Raw genomic sequence first — 14,406 nt, 5'->3', positions numbered from 1 at the left:
CCTTTTCATTTTGTATTTGTTCATTTAAACTGTTTAACAGTTCATGATAGTACTGAAAGCTATGCTACTTTGTGTGAATGTGGTTTACTCCAAGCCAATTGAAAATTTTCCAGTGTAAAATAGCTACTTAATTAAAATCAGATTTTATGAATGTTCGTATCTTGATGCTTTCTTTTATTTTTGTGAATAAAATAATTGTAGATTCGATCTCAGCTCACTGCATCCTCTGCCTCCCGGGTTCAAGCGATTCTCCTGCCTCAGCCTCCCAAGTAGCTGGTATTACAGGCACCCACTACCACGCCTGACTAATTTTTGTATTTTTAGTAGAGATGGGGTTTCACCATGTTGGCTAGGCTGGTCTTGAACTCCTGACCTCAGGTGATCCCGCCCACCTCAGCCTCTCAAAGTGCTGGGATTACAGGCGTGAACCACCTTACCTGGCCTTCTGTTTTTTTTGTTTTTTTTTTTTTTTTCTTTTTAAACCTTTAAATTATCTTGATAGGCTACCTTAGAGGGAAAATTTTATTGAAACTGGCTATTAGGGTGTGGCTCTACAATATAGCTCAAAATAAATATATTTTAATAGAATATAAAATTGGACATGAACCCCATATAAACAAGGTCGATTAGAAGAATCATGTTGAAAAACGATAGTTGCACAAATCAAGACAACTTACTGTTTCTCCTATAGGGACTTTTGGTTCTTAAAACAATCTTGATAAAAATTTTAGGTATACAGCAATAAATTAGGATTCAGATTAGTCAGAAGACATTGGCAATAAGGTTACTTTCAAGTTGTTAGGAAAGCAATTTATAAAAAGTAAATTAAAATGTGTTACTGTTTTCAAATATTTTTACAGTAATAAAGGTAAAATCTTACTGTAATAAACTTAATACCAAATCCAAATAGTGCTTTATTAATGAAGTTTTGTTTAAATATATGTATTATTACAGTTGCCTCTCCAATTTGCAAAATCTTGGGAATGATTTCTAATCCATCAGCCGCTTTATAGTGACATTAAAATCAGAAATAATGTACAGATACAGCCCATACTCATTATTTGGGGTAGCTATGTTCTATAAAGTCACCCATGAACACTGAATTAGTGAATACTGAACCATTGCTGCCTGGGGAAGTAACTTGTTTTATGTGTGTTTCTGTTTAAAGACACCTTATTTAATATATATTTTTGATTCATTAACAATTCATGGCCAACAGCAATGTAAATCATATCTGAACAGAGGTTATCTTTATTTATTTATTTATTTATTTATTTTACTTTATATTTTTTGGGACAGAGTCTTACTTTGTCACCAGGCTGGAGTGCAATGGCGTGACCTTGGTTTATGGCAACCTCCAACCCCTGGGTTCAAACAGTTCTCCGTGCTTCAGCCTCCCCGAGTTGCTGGGATTACAGGCGAGTGCCACCATGCCCAGCTAATTTTTTGTATTTTTAGTAGAGACGGGGTTTCACCGTGTTAACCAGGATGGTCTGGATCTCCTGACCTCGTGATCCGCCCGCCTCGGCCTCCCAAAGTGCTGGGATTACAGGCGTGAGCCACCGCACCCGACCAGTAATTTATTTTGTTATAGGTTTTTTTTCCGCTAGTTTTGATCTAAACCCCCCACTCCACTCTGTATACTGATACTGATAGCAGAAACTTAATTTTGCTCAGTGTTCAATAATTTCAAGTTTAAATGAATTAAGTTTATGACAACTGCCTCTCCCTCCTCCCCTTCCTGGTTATGGTGTCTAAGTTCTGAGGTGATGAGGTGGCATTTATGGTCTGATGGGGGGTTGACATGTGAACATAATGGCAACCATCATCCTTGAGTAGTGCATTGTCCTCCCTGGGTCTCAGCTGATTGGCGTCTGTTGAGAAGTCTGCATCCTTTCTGGTCCTCAGCTGTGTGATTTACTGCTTTCTGAAATAATGCCTCCAGCACCACACCTTGAGGTTCCTTCGGGGCTGCTGCTCCCCTAGCTAGCCTCAACGCTCTCCAAATGCCCATATGGGGCCAATATAGTTCCTTCTACACCTAAAGCTGTACACCTAAATTTGCTTGGTAGTAATAGTATTTGTATTAGAATTTTACTGTTGGTAATAAACCGGCCTGGCATGTTACACACATCTCTAAATATATCTTTTTGAACAATAATAAAATTTATTACAATACTGTAATTGTGTTCCATTTGTAACAAATGCATAATGTGTTACATTTTGTCGTACTATTAACAATTTTATTTTAAATTGAAAGCTTTAGAAATTGACTTTCTCCTGTTCTAGATTTAAGTATATATACAATTCCAGTGCTTCTTTTGATATATTGTAGGGGCTAAGGAATAAACCAAAGAAAACAGCACATGTGAAACCAGACCTCATAGATGTTGATCTTGTAAGAGGTGAGTCTTGGATTAATAAATGCTTAATACAAGTAGACATTGTTCTGGAAGAAACAGAATTCAAAATATGTTTAAATATTGTATTAGGCTGTTTTGCATTGCTATAAAGAAATACTTGAGATTGGGTAATTTATAAGAAAAGAGGCTTAATTGGTTCATGGTTCTGCGGGCTGTACAGAAAGCGCAGCACCAGCACTTGCTTCTGGGGTGGGAAGCTTTTTTTTTTTTTTGAGACGGAGTCTCTCTCTGTCGCCCAGGCTGGAGTGCGGTGGCGCAATCTCGGCTCACTGCAAGCTCCTCCTCCCGGGTTCACGCCATTCTCCTGCCTCAGCCTCTCCGAGTAGCTGGGACTACAGGCGCCCGCCACCACGCCCGGCTAATTTTTTTGTATTTTTAGTAGAGACGGGGTTTCACCGTGGTCTGGATCTGCTGACCTCGTGATCCGCCCGCCTCGGCCTCCCAAAGTGCTGGGATTACAAGCGTGAGCCACCGCGCCCGGCCTGGGATGCGAAGCTTTACTCATGGCAGAAGGCAAGCGGGACCAGGCACATCACATGGCCAGAGCAGGAGCCAGAGAGTGGTAGTGGGGAGGTGCCACACACTTTTAAATCACCAGATCTCCTGAGAACTCACTCACTATCTCAAGGACAGCCTCAAGCCATGAGGGCTTCACCCTTATGGCCCATATACCTCCCACGAGGCCGTGCCTCCAGCATTGGAGATTACAATTCAACATGAGATTTGGATGGGGACAAATATTCTAAACTATATCAGATATCTATCTGTCTGTCTATCTTTTTAGAAATAACAACATTGTGAACCTTGATGAAGACAAGAATAGTATTAAAAAGAGAGAATGGGACCAGGTACAATGGCTCACACCTATAATCCCAGCACTTTGGGAAGCTGAAGGCAGAAGGATCTCTTGAACCCAGGAGTTTGACACCACCCTGGGCAGCAGAGTGAGATCCTATCTCAAAAAACAAACAAACAAACAAAACCAAAAAACAAAGTGGTGATTTGTAATTCCTAACTAGAACTGACATTTGAATATTGTTCTATGTTTATAAAATGTGTGGGAGAAATTCTGTTATTTCAAAAAATGTTTTTTTCAAAATATTTAAAGTATCTATAAATTGGACATTTCTCACTCATAGTATAATACAGAATAAAATTATGTGGTGATGTTTTTCAAACATTGAAATTTTTTTCCTTAAATAAATTAAAGAATAATATATAAATCTACTCTGTTGTCCTATTTTACTTTTTTCAGGGTCTGCATTTGCAAAGGCAAAGCCTGAAAGTCCTTGGACTTCCCTGACCAGAAAGGGAATTGTTCGAGTTGTATTTTTCCCCTTTTTCTTCCGGTGGTGGTTACAAGTAACATCAAGGGTCATCTTTTTCTGGCTTCTTGTCCTTTATCTTCTTCAAGGTATAATTAAGTGTATAATTAAGTGATTTTTGCTTTTACTTTTCAGATGTTACGTTGTTAGGTTTAATAAGGCTTTGTTTTAAACATGTGCTAACTACTTCTGAGTATGATGTATGTTAATAAAGGCACATAATTGATTTGGCATTAAAAATATTTGAGAAAACAAAGCAGTTATTTTCCAGTATAATTTTATGAATATTTGAATCTGTAGATGGTTAAAGAAAAATAGAAATCGAGAATATTTTTTAAAATTAGAAAAAAAAACTCATCAACATGCATCTTCCACACATACATACATACCAGTCTTTTAAAAATACAACCTATACAAGTTTATTATTCCTGCCATAGGTATAGTTTCTTTTTTCTGTGCCTTTTACCACCGTGATGTGAGCTGTCCTTATACTTTATCAAAATTCTGTATACCGTGCACTCTGCTAGGTGCTTTCTAGATTCTCATTTAATTCTCACATCAACCTGATGAAGTATAGGGACTGTTACTATGCTTCGCTTATAGACATGGAACCTGAAGGACGTGAGGGCCCAAAGCCACGTAGTCATCAAGTATGGTAGAGCCCAGGTTCAAGTCTAAGCATTCTGATCCCAGAACCCCACACTTAACAGCTCTTATGGTGCCTCCTAACACAACATTCTAGTGCATAGTCTTAGCAGCAGTATATAACACAACATGTATAACATTGTAGAACATTTAGAAACTAAAGAAGAAACTGTTCATATTCCATCACGTGAACAAAGCAGTTATTTTCATTTGGTTAATGTCCTTTCAGTCTTTTTAATATGTTATTAAAAAAAAAAACCCATGATTACAATCCTGAATGATTATTTAAATTTGTTTTATCAACAGATTCTAAGAGATACTTTTTAAATAAATGAAAACATAATAAAAACTGCAGACTTTTATTTAGATAAAGTTGTTTCTTCTAAGCCAGGTTACATCTTACATACATAAAAGGGTGTGGACTATGATAATTTTGTGGTTGTTATTAGAATGTGTGTGTGTGTTTTCTGATTAAAGATATAATAATATTTTCATGGCAGGAAATTTGGAAAATATAGAAAAAGCTAAAGAAAAAAAAAACTACCCATCATCTTGCCTTTAAATTTATAATATTTTTTAAATAGTTGAGATTATTTTATATGAACAGCTACATATATTTTTTACCTGATGTCATAATATCAAAGTCTTTGTAAATATAACTTCTAAGTTACTAGAAAATATCTTGTACTGCTTCAATATTGGGCAGTTAAGCTGATTGCTATTTTTTGCATTATAATTACTGCTGAAGTGATCATATTTGCTTATCAATATTTTCCAGTTATAGTGATCATAATTTTTATCATTTTCTTGTTTTCTTCTCAAAAGGACTTAAGAGAGCTTAATTTAAGTATCGTTATCTTCAAAGGTTTTCTGGCTTACCTAGATGAGAAAACTTTATTTGAATGTGGTCAGAAATTGCAATAGCTTATTAGAGTAATTCAGTACCATTGATTGTACATCACAGTGCATTGTGCTTTTTAAGATATTGCTGCTTTCTAGTATTCCACGACTAACAAGTTTCCAATGTAACTAAAAGTTCACTGACATTGTATAATTATATTGTGTCTGAAATTTACTTACTGGTTCCTCTAAGTTAAATAGGGAACACAGGTTAGATTGGGCATTAAATGAGATATTTTTAAGTTCAGAACCCAAGTTTAATCATAAGGCCCTTATGATGAACACTAAACATTCTCCTAGTAAAGCTTAGAGAAATGACTTAACCTTCTTAAAGTCACACAGCTAGTGCCAAAGTCATGATGTGACTCTGATGACCCTCGGCAGGCTGCCATTACCTTTTGAAAACCACTGTATGTCTATCTCCATTGCAGCACCCTGTGTAAAAGCGGGGTGCTGCAGTGCTCTGAGTTATGTCCTCATTCTTGTTTGCACTTCTTGAAAGGCAGAAAGAATCAAATGTGCAGTCAGATTTGGTTTTATATAACTATGTATAGTTTTTTTACTTAAATTACATGCTTTTTAAGTATCTCAACTATGTATTCTCAGCTGTATCCCAATTTCTGCATGTCTTGGTTGCCTGGTTTCTTGCCAAGATTACTGCCAGGAAACCTTATATCATCTTCTACTTTCTGTCCATTTACCTATTAAATGACAAATTCAAACCAGCTGCTTAAGATCTAAATTTCTTCACTAGTTATCATTGCTTTCAAGATGCAATCTGAGTTTTCAAATCCCTCCTTGAATTTCTGTCCCACCTTAACCAGGCTAAACTGGCTCTTTGTTGTTTCTTAAACATTCCATGCTTTTTTGCCTATGTGTCTTTGGGCACCCAACTCCCTTTGCGTGGGGTAGCCCTTTTCCCTTTTGTTTAGTCAATCCTCTGTGTTCTCTCAAACTTAGATTAGACATCAGACTTCACTTTCTTTGAGAATCCTTTCATAACTCCCCAATGTAGTTACATATCTTTCTTATGTATATTATAGCAGTTAATCATAAGTATTATATTAGTCACCTCTGGCTACCATAACAAAATACCACAGATTGGGTGGCTGATACAACAAAATTTATTTTTTCACCATTCTGAGGAGTGGAAGTGCAAGAGTGAGGCAATGTCAGAGTTGGTGTCTGATGAGGCTTCTCTGATTTGTAGATGTCCACCTTCTTGCTGTGTCTTCACAGGGCCTTTCTTGTGTGTGTGAGTGGGGAGAGAGAGTACTCTGGTATCTCTGCCTCTTCATATAAGGACAAGAGTCATATCAGTTTAAGGCCTTACCCTTACGTATCTGTTTAACCTTTACTACCTCCTTATAGACCCTATCTCCAAACGTAGTCACGTTGTGGGTTAGGGCTTCATTCAGCATATGCATTTGTGTGGAGAGGATGAAAGGAGCACAGTTTAGTTCATAACAGGTATTTTCATTGTTTCTTTGTGTGTGTCTTCTTTCCTCTAAACCAAGCTTGTCCAACCCATGGCCCATAGGCCACATGCAGCCCAGGATGGCTTTGAATGTGGCCCAACCCAGGTTCATAAACTGTCTTAAAACCTTATGAGATTTCAAAAAAAATTTTTTTAAAGCTTATCAGCTATTGTTAGTGGTAGTATTTTATGTGTGGCCCCAGACAATTCTTCTTGCAGTGAGGCCCAGGGAAGCCAAAAGATCGGATACCCCTGGTCTAAACTAAGGGATAGGGAGCAGAGACTGTGTCTTGTCTTTTTTTCTACATTGCCTAATTGCCACTGAATCTTAAAGATTAACAGTCCTAAAAATGGAATATTCTATTCTATTCTATTTTTTAGACACAGGGTTTTGCTCTGTTGCTCATGCTGGAGTGCAGTGGTGTGATCATAGTTCACTGCAGCCTTGAGCTCCCAGGCACAAGCAATCCTCCAGCCTCAGCCTCCCGACTAGCTAGGACTATAGGAGCACGCCACCATGCCCAGATAATTATTTTTATTTTTATTTTTGTAGAGGTGGGGTCTTAATATGTTGCCCAGGCTGGTTTTGAACTCCTGACCTCAAGTAATCCTCCCACCTCACCCTCTTAAACTGCTGGGATTACAGGTGTCAGCCACCACGGTTTCTCTCTGTTGCTCAGGCTGGAGTGCAGTGGCGCAGTCATGGCTTGCTGCAGCCTCGACCTCCAAGGCTCAATCATTCCTCCTACCTCTGCCTCCATGGCTGGAACTACAGGCATGCACCGCCATTCCCAGCTAATTTTTGAATTTTTTTTTGTAGAGGCAGGGTTTTGCCTTGTTGCCTAGGCTGGTCTCAAACTCCTGGGCTAAAGCAGTCCACTCACCTCAGCCTGTCAAAGTGCTGGGATTACAGGTGTGAGCCATTGCATCCAGCCTACTCCTAGAGTTCCGCTTGCCCAGTACGTGAAATCCTGCCTTTGGAATGTTTGTGCCCAACAACATTCTGTTTTAGTTGATCTCCAGCAGAAATCTCTAGCAGCACTGTGTAGTTTGTAGGACTTCATTAAATGCTCAAAAAGTATAACTCAGCATTATATAAAATAAGTGAATGTTTTCTCCATATATCTTTTTTTTTTTTTTTTTTTGAGACGGAGTCTCGCTCTGTCGCCCAGGCTGGAGTGCAGTGGCATGATCTCGGTTCACTGCAACCTCCACCTCCCAGGTTCAAGCAGTTCTTCTGCCTCAGCCTCCTGAGTAGCTGGGACTACAGGCGCGTGCCACCAAGCCCAGCTAATTTGTGTATTTTTAACAGAGATGGGGTTTCTCCATATTGGCCAGGCTGGTCTCAAACTCCTGACCTCGTGTTCTGCCCGCCTCAGCCTTCCAATGTGCTAAGATTACAGGCAGGAGCTACCACGCCCGGCTCTTCATATATCTTCTAAACCTTAACTTGAGAGGAAAACAAAAAGAAGTGATACCAGAGTTATGGAGGAAAAGCCACTGTCTCAGGAACTGAGACCATGGGAGGGACATGATCACTTTTAGAAAGATACTGTCAGAAGAAAGAAGGAAAAAGAGAGGAAGAAAGTGGCTCCTCCCCCTTTTTCTAATGCCTTGTCGTCAGAATTTCACAGTATGTAATAACTTCCTGTTAAGATATACAGAAAATATAATTTATATGCTCCCAGCCCTAGGATTACAGAGAATGGTGATCACAGGGCTGAAAGAGTTCAGATAAATAACCAGCAACTAGAAATACCATTTGACCCAGCCATCCCATTACTGGGTATATACCCAAAGGACTATAAATCATGCTGCTATAAAGACACATGCACACGTATGTTTATTGCGGCACTATTCACAATAGCAAAGAGTTGGAACCAACCCAAATGTCCAACAACAATAGACTGGATTAAGAAAATGTGGCACATATACACCATGGAATACTATGCAGCCATAAAAAATGATGAGTTCATGTCCTTTGTAGGGACATGGATGAAATTGGAAAACATCATTCTCAGTAAACTGTCGCAAGGACAAAAAACCAAACACCACATGTTCTCACTCATAGGTGGGAATTGAACAATGAGAACTCATGGACACAGGAAGGGGAACATCACACTCCGGGGACTGTTGTGGGGTTGGGGGAGGGGGGAGGGATAGCATTAGGAGATATACCTAATGCTAAATGACGAGTTAATGGGTGCAGGAAATCAACATGGCACATGGATACATATGTAACAAACCTGCACATTGTGCACATGTACCCTAAAACCTAAAGTATAATTAAAAAAAAAGGATAAGAGAGGCTAGCAAATTTCAAAAATTTTCATAAAAAAAAAAAATAACCAACAACAGGTTATATAAAACCTAAAGTTTTAAAAGATGTTCGCCTTTGTGTCTGAAACTCTGAACTTCTTAAGTAAGCATTTGTACTTGCCCCTTTTAAAATTAGAGTTAATGGCACGGTGAAACCCCATCTGTACTAAAAATACAAAAAGTTAGCCGAGCGTGGTGGCGGGCACCTGTAGCTACTCGGGAGGCTGAGGCAGGAGAATGGCGTGAACCCGGAGAATGGTGTGAACCTGGGAGGCGGAGCTTGCAGTGAGCTGAGATCGCGCCTCTGCACTCCATCCTGGGCAACAGAGCGAGACTCCATCTCAAGAAAAAATTAGAGTTAATGGTAGCTAAAAAAAAAAAAAAAAAAAAAAGCTACTATTCACCAATGTTCAGTATACACTTACTGTGTATAAGCAGCTTTTCAAAATGTTTTACATGCATTACCTCACCTAAAACCTATTATAGTGCCTATGTACTATATGTATGCTGTGTACTAAGTAGATATACAGAAGATTAAACCAAGGTGCAAAAATATTAAAGAACTTGATAAAAGTCACATTAAAATTCATATTAAAAACAAAAAAGACTCTGCTTTTCAAAATTCCACACTGTTACGGAAGAACTAGAGAATTTGGGTTAAATTCCAGGGTAATTCATAAAGATGATTGGCATTTTAAATTTTTTGTTTTTTCTTTTTAAGGAACCTTATTACTTACAGTTACATACAGCTGAAATTTGTTTTCATGATACTCTTTAAGTATATTAGCAGATTAAGTGATGTTTTAAGCTTCTGGTGTGTTAGACCAGGATTCTTTGAGTTGCAGGTGGCAGAAACTAAATACAAACTAGCTTTTACAAGAAGTTGGTTTTTTTGGTCGTTAATTTTACTGTTTATCATAAAAACTAAAAAAAAAAACCCAGGGAACTAGATAGAACAGTACAACAGCTGGGGCGGCCATATGTCCCAGTTTGCCTGGGATTGTCCAACCCCAAGTTTACTCATGTTGTCCTGGTGCCTTTCACTCAAAAGTGTCTTGGTTTAGATGGTAAATTACATGGTCACCCTAAACACCTAACTACCCATCTCTTTAACAATGATTAACATTTTGGGATGTTTACTTAATCTATTTTGTTAAGTAAATTATATACATTGAGACATTTTACCCCTGAATACATCAATATGCATCTCTTCAAAATAAGCACATATAACCACATTACAGTGATCACACTTAACAAAATGACCAAAAATCTTATAATATTTACATTTTATTTTAGGTACTCCTTGGCCCTGGATTCAGGCATGGCTGGATCGAGAGGCTCAGATAATATCTTCACTTCTTTTTGCTGTAGACTCTGGTCTTGCTGGTCACATTCTTAGATTGGCTCTTTCTAGGTGGTGGGTAAGGTGGCCCCTAGCAATTTCATTTTTTCGTAGTCTTTAGTGTTTGTGATGTAGGAGAAAGGTCTTGAAGCACCTATATTAGTCCCTGAAAAAGACTGATTGGCCCTGCTTAGGTCACTTGCCCATCTTTTTATAAACTTTTGTATGCAGACTTACTAAGGCTGTGACAAGCCTAGATTACATGTCTATCCCTGAGGTGAGAGAAAGAAGAATGTATGATTGATGGATAAAGGAGGGAGACAAAGGTAAAGAGAGTTTATGTCCAGAAAGTCTAAGGGATGCTGTGTAGGCAAAACAAGATTTCCCTTCATGTAGTAATAGTTAGCATTGATGGATGTTTAGTGGTTTCTCTGGAAACTATGCCTAAGTAAATTTGTTATTAATTCTAAGGAGATAGACCTCTATTAATAAGAAGTTCTTTGTAGCTGTATTATACACTTATCTTAAGATTTCCTTATTTGTAAAACAAAGAAATAATGTACTTGAGGTTAGGGTGGTTCTTTAATTGTCTGTGATGTTACTTAGAAATGTCCTTAGATTCATATGCATCTAATTTACATTGCAGCGTTGAGGTGTACTTTAGAGACTATGTTGGGTGTTGTCTTGTTCCAAGAGTTTATTACTAAATACCATGGTTAGGTTGTGGCAGACAATAAAACAGTCTGAAAAAGCTTGTCTGTAGTAATATTTTAAACTCATTTAAATTTAGAAAAATATTTTGGCAAAAAATAATGTAAAAACAATTTTAAAAGTTTTGAAGAGGTGACTATCAGATCTATAATTAAGCATATTTTCTTGCCCTTTTTATAGTTGCCGCAATAGTATTATTCTGCTCCACTTCTAGCCCACACAGCATACCTCTGACAGAGGTGATTGGGCCGATATGGCTGATGCTGCTCCTGGGAACTGTGCACTGCCAGATTGTTTCCACAAGAACACCCAAACCTCCTCTAAGTACAGGGGGTAAAAGAAGAAGGTACTGTTTTTTTGAAAAGTAATCTTTTTATACATTTATGTAATTTGAATCCACAATTGTTCTTGACTCCTCTTATCTTCATAGACTAAAATCTTATCTTGTAATGTTGCTGTTTCAAAAAAAAAAACACAGCTTCAGAATCAATTACCAAATGATTTAGTTTCCATATTTGCTTCAAGGCCATTTTAAGACCACATGCCTGTGTTTTTGTTTCTTTTTTTTTTTTCCTTGAAGCTCATTTATAGTCACCTAATATCAATGTAGACAATATGTTAGCTAGATTGTTAATAATTCCTACTACTTATAAAATCTTGTATTTCTAAGATGCTTTGGCAAAAACAAAAACCTAGAAAAAATTTCAGCTAAACTGTATTTACTAAATGCTATTTGGTTTTGTTTTGTTTTTTTTCTTTTTGTTTTTTTTTTTGAGACACGGTCTCACTGTCTCCGTCACCCAGGCTGGAGTCCAGCTCACTGCGGCCTGGACCTCCTGGGCTCAAGTGATCCTTTCACCTCATCCTCCTGAGTAGTTGGGAATACAGGTGTATGCCACCCCATCTGACTAGTTTTTTTATTTTTTGTTTTTTGTAGACACGGGGTCTCACTTTATTGTCCAGGCTAGTCTTGAACTCCTGGGCTCAAGAGATCCTCCCACCTCGGCCTCCCAAAGTGCTGGGATTACAGGTGTGAGCCACCACACCCAGCCACTAAATTCTATTTGAATCTGTTTAATATTACCCTTGATTCAGTAAATATAGCATGTCTCACTGGCCACTCAGCACACTGGAGTTTGTTTTAAGGTTCTTTTGGAGCGGGTCCTCTTTTGAATATCATTGCTAAGAGATTGTGACATTTGTAGTTTTTGGGTGCTGAGATTTAAGCCCGTCTCATTTTTAAAAGATAATACATTAGATAAATAGCAATGTTGATAAATTAGATTATAATTCTCTCCAATCTAAATTTTCTTCTTTCTTCATCTGCAGATAAGTGGCATTCAAATAGGGAAGAAATGCTTTTGTAAATATCCATCCAATGCAATCCTTACAACCTTCTGTCCACTGACCTGCCAATATAAGCAAGGACCAATACCTTGATATTTCTAGAAATTGGTCTTGAATATGCATCATGATATTTGGATTAAATTTTATCTAGTAAATCTAAATTTTATTATGTGTTAAGTTCCTGTGTTTATGTTTTCCAAAATTTTGATTGTACTACTGAGAAAGTGGTTATTAAAATATTAAAGCTGCCTTCCATTCTTAATCTCTTCTGATGAAGGAAATTAAGAAAAGCAGTCCATTTGGAAGTACATAGGGAAGGAGATGGTTCTAGTACCACAGATAACACCCAAGAGGGAGCAGTTCAGAACCACGGTACAAGCACCTGTCACAGCGTTGGCGCTGTCTTCAGAGATCTCTGGCATGCTGCTTTCTTTTTATCAGGGTTTGTATTTATTTAAGGTTTTATATGGCATAGAGATGGCACTATCCTTTTTCTGGCACTTCAGTCTCAGGTAATTAATATTAATTACTTTAAATGTGACAGCCTCATTATGGATTTTGTTTTGATAAATTATAATAGTATAGATAATGGAAAAATAGACACCATAAAGTTTATTTGGCTCATGTGTACATACATCTATACCAGAATGAATATACCAAAGCATATTTAGCTAGGATTTCCTTTTTTTTTTTTTTTTTTTTATTTGGGGGGGACGGAGTGTGGCTCTGTTGCCGAGGCTGGAGTGCAGTGGCACGATCTCGGCTCACTGCATCCTCTACCTTCCGGGTTCAAGTGATTCTCCTGCCCCAGCCACCCGAGTAGCTGGGATTACAGGCACGTGCCACCACGCCTGGCTAATTTTTTGTATTTTTAGTAGAGATGGGGTTTCACCATGTTGGCCAGACCTCGGCCTCCTAAAGTGCTGTGATTACAGGCGTGAGCCACTGAACCCGGCCAGGATTTCTTGATTTTGGTTTCTTTTATATTTCTCAAGTACTATTTTACTTGTGTTAATTGGTTAATTTATTTTTATCACCGTTTTAGGTCAAAATTGGCTGTATTAAAATGTCATGTGAATTGTATAGTTTTTTTTCTTCTAAGTTCTTGCCTCAGTTATCCAAAATTATCTGAAATAAAACATATAGGCATTGTTATTTAAGTGAATAAAATGTATATTATAGTATGTGATTCTACTTTTGTACAATGTACCATGTGCATTTTTGTGCTATATAAAAATGGCTTTTTGTATACAACTATACAAAAATGGCTTTTGTATAGTTTGTATAGTTGTACCATCAATGAAGACTTACCAAATAGGAAAATATAATTACAGCAAACATTAAAAGAAACCTAACTCAAGCTTGTATTATTATTATTTTGAATATTCAAAACACTTAAGGGTTATATTACTAGTTTATATATACCTATAATAAATGTGAAAAAAGTTAAAGCTGTGATCAAAATATTGCATGTAACTGATGAAAGGTACTTAATTAATCAAGAAAAGGGATACTGCAAATAACTATTCTGTCACTTTGTTAATGCCTTCACTAATACCATATTTCATCAATTTGTGATTGTGCTCTTAGGATAAAGTTTATCATGCGTTATAGAACTAAGCAGTTATATCCAGGGCATATTTTCGTTCATTGTAATTTTTAGGAAAGTTTTCCAGATTTTAATAGTTTACAGTAACATGGCATTAAGTGAAAATCCTTTCTATTCCAATCACCTATTCTTCCTCCAGGGACAATATGTTTTGTTTTCGTTTTTTAACTTGGGTTGAATTCTGTCTATATCTCTCTCTTCTTTAGTCTTTTAAAAAAAATGTTTTGCACATAACTAACTTGGATGTAATATAGCTGTCCTTTCTAACATTGGCATGCAACAATTTAGTCACTGCAAAGTCAGTTTCT

At 37.4% G+C, this 14,406-nt stretch overlaps 1 protein-coding gene across 8 annotated transcripts in view; it reads left to right on the top strand.

The window, feature by feature from the left end:
• The window catches only part of PHTF2 (putative homeodomain transcription factor 2), a 153,023-nt gene that overhangs the window by 93,460 nt on the left and 45,157 nt on the right, over positions 1 to 14,406 (top strand). For all 8 annotated transcript variants that reach the window (XM_030825905.1, XM_030825903.1, XM_003268194.2 and 5 more), the window contains 4 exons: positions 2,336 to 2,405; positions 3,679 to 3,837; positions 11,323 to 11,488; positions 12,767 to 12,931. In XM_030825905.1, coding sequence (XP_030681765.1) covers positions 2,336 to 2,405; positions 3,679 to 3,837; positions 11,323 to 11,488; positions 12,767 to 12,931 — 560 coding nt within the window. The remainder of the gene's footprint in view (positions 1 to 2,335; positions 2,406 to 3,678; positions 3,838 to 11,322; positions 11,489 to 12,766; positions 12,932 to 14,406) is intronic.

This window comes from Nomascus leucogenys, chromosome 13 (assembly GCF_006542625.1).
Source record: "Nomascus leucogenys isolate Asia chromosome 13, Asia_NLE_v1, whole genome shotgun sequence".
NCBI classification, from domain to species: domain Eukaryota; kingdom Metazoa; phylum Chordata; class Mammalia; order Primates; family Hylobatidae; genus Nomascus; species Nomascus leucogenys.
This window is presented reverse-complemented; position numbering and strand designations above follow the sequence as displayed.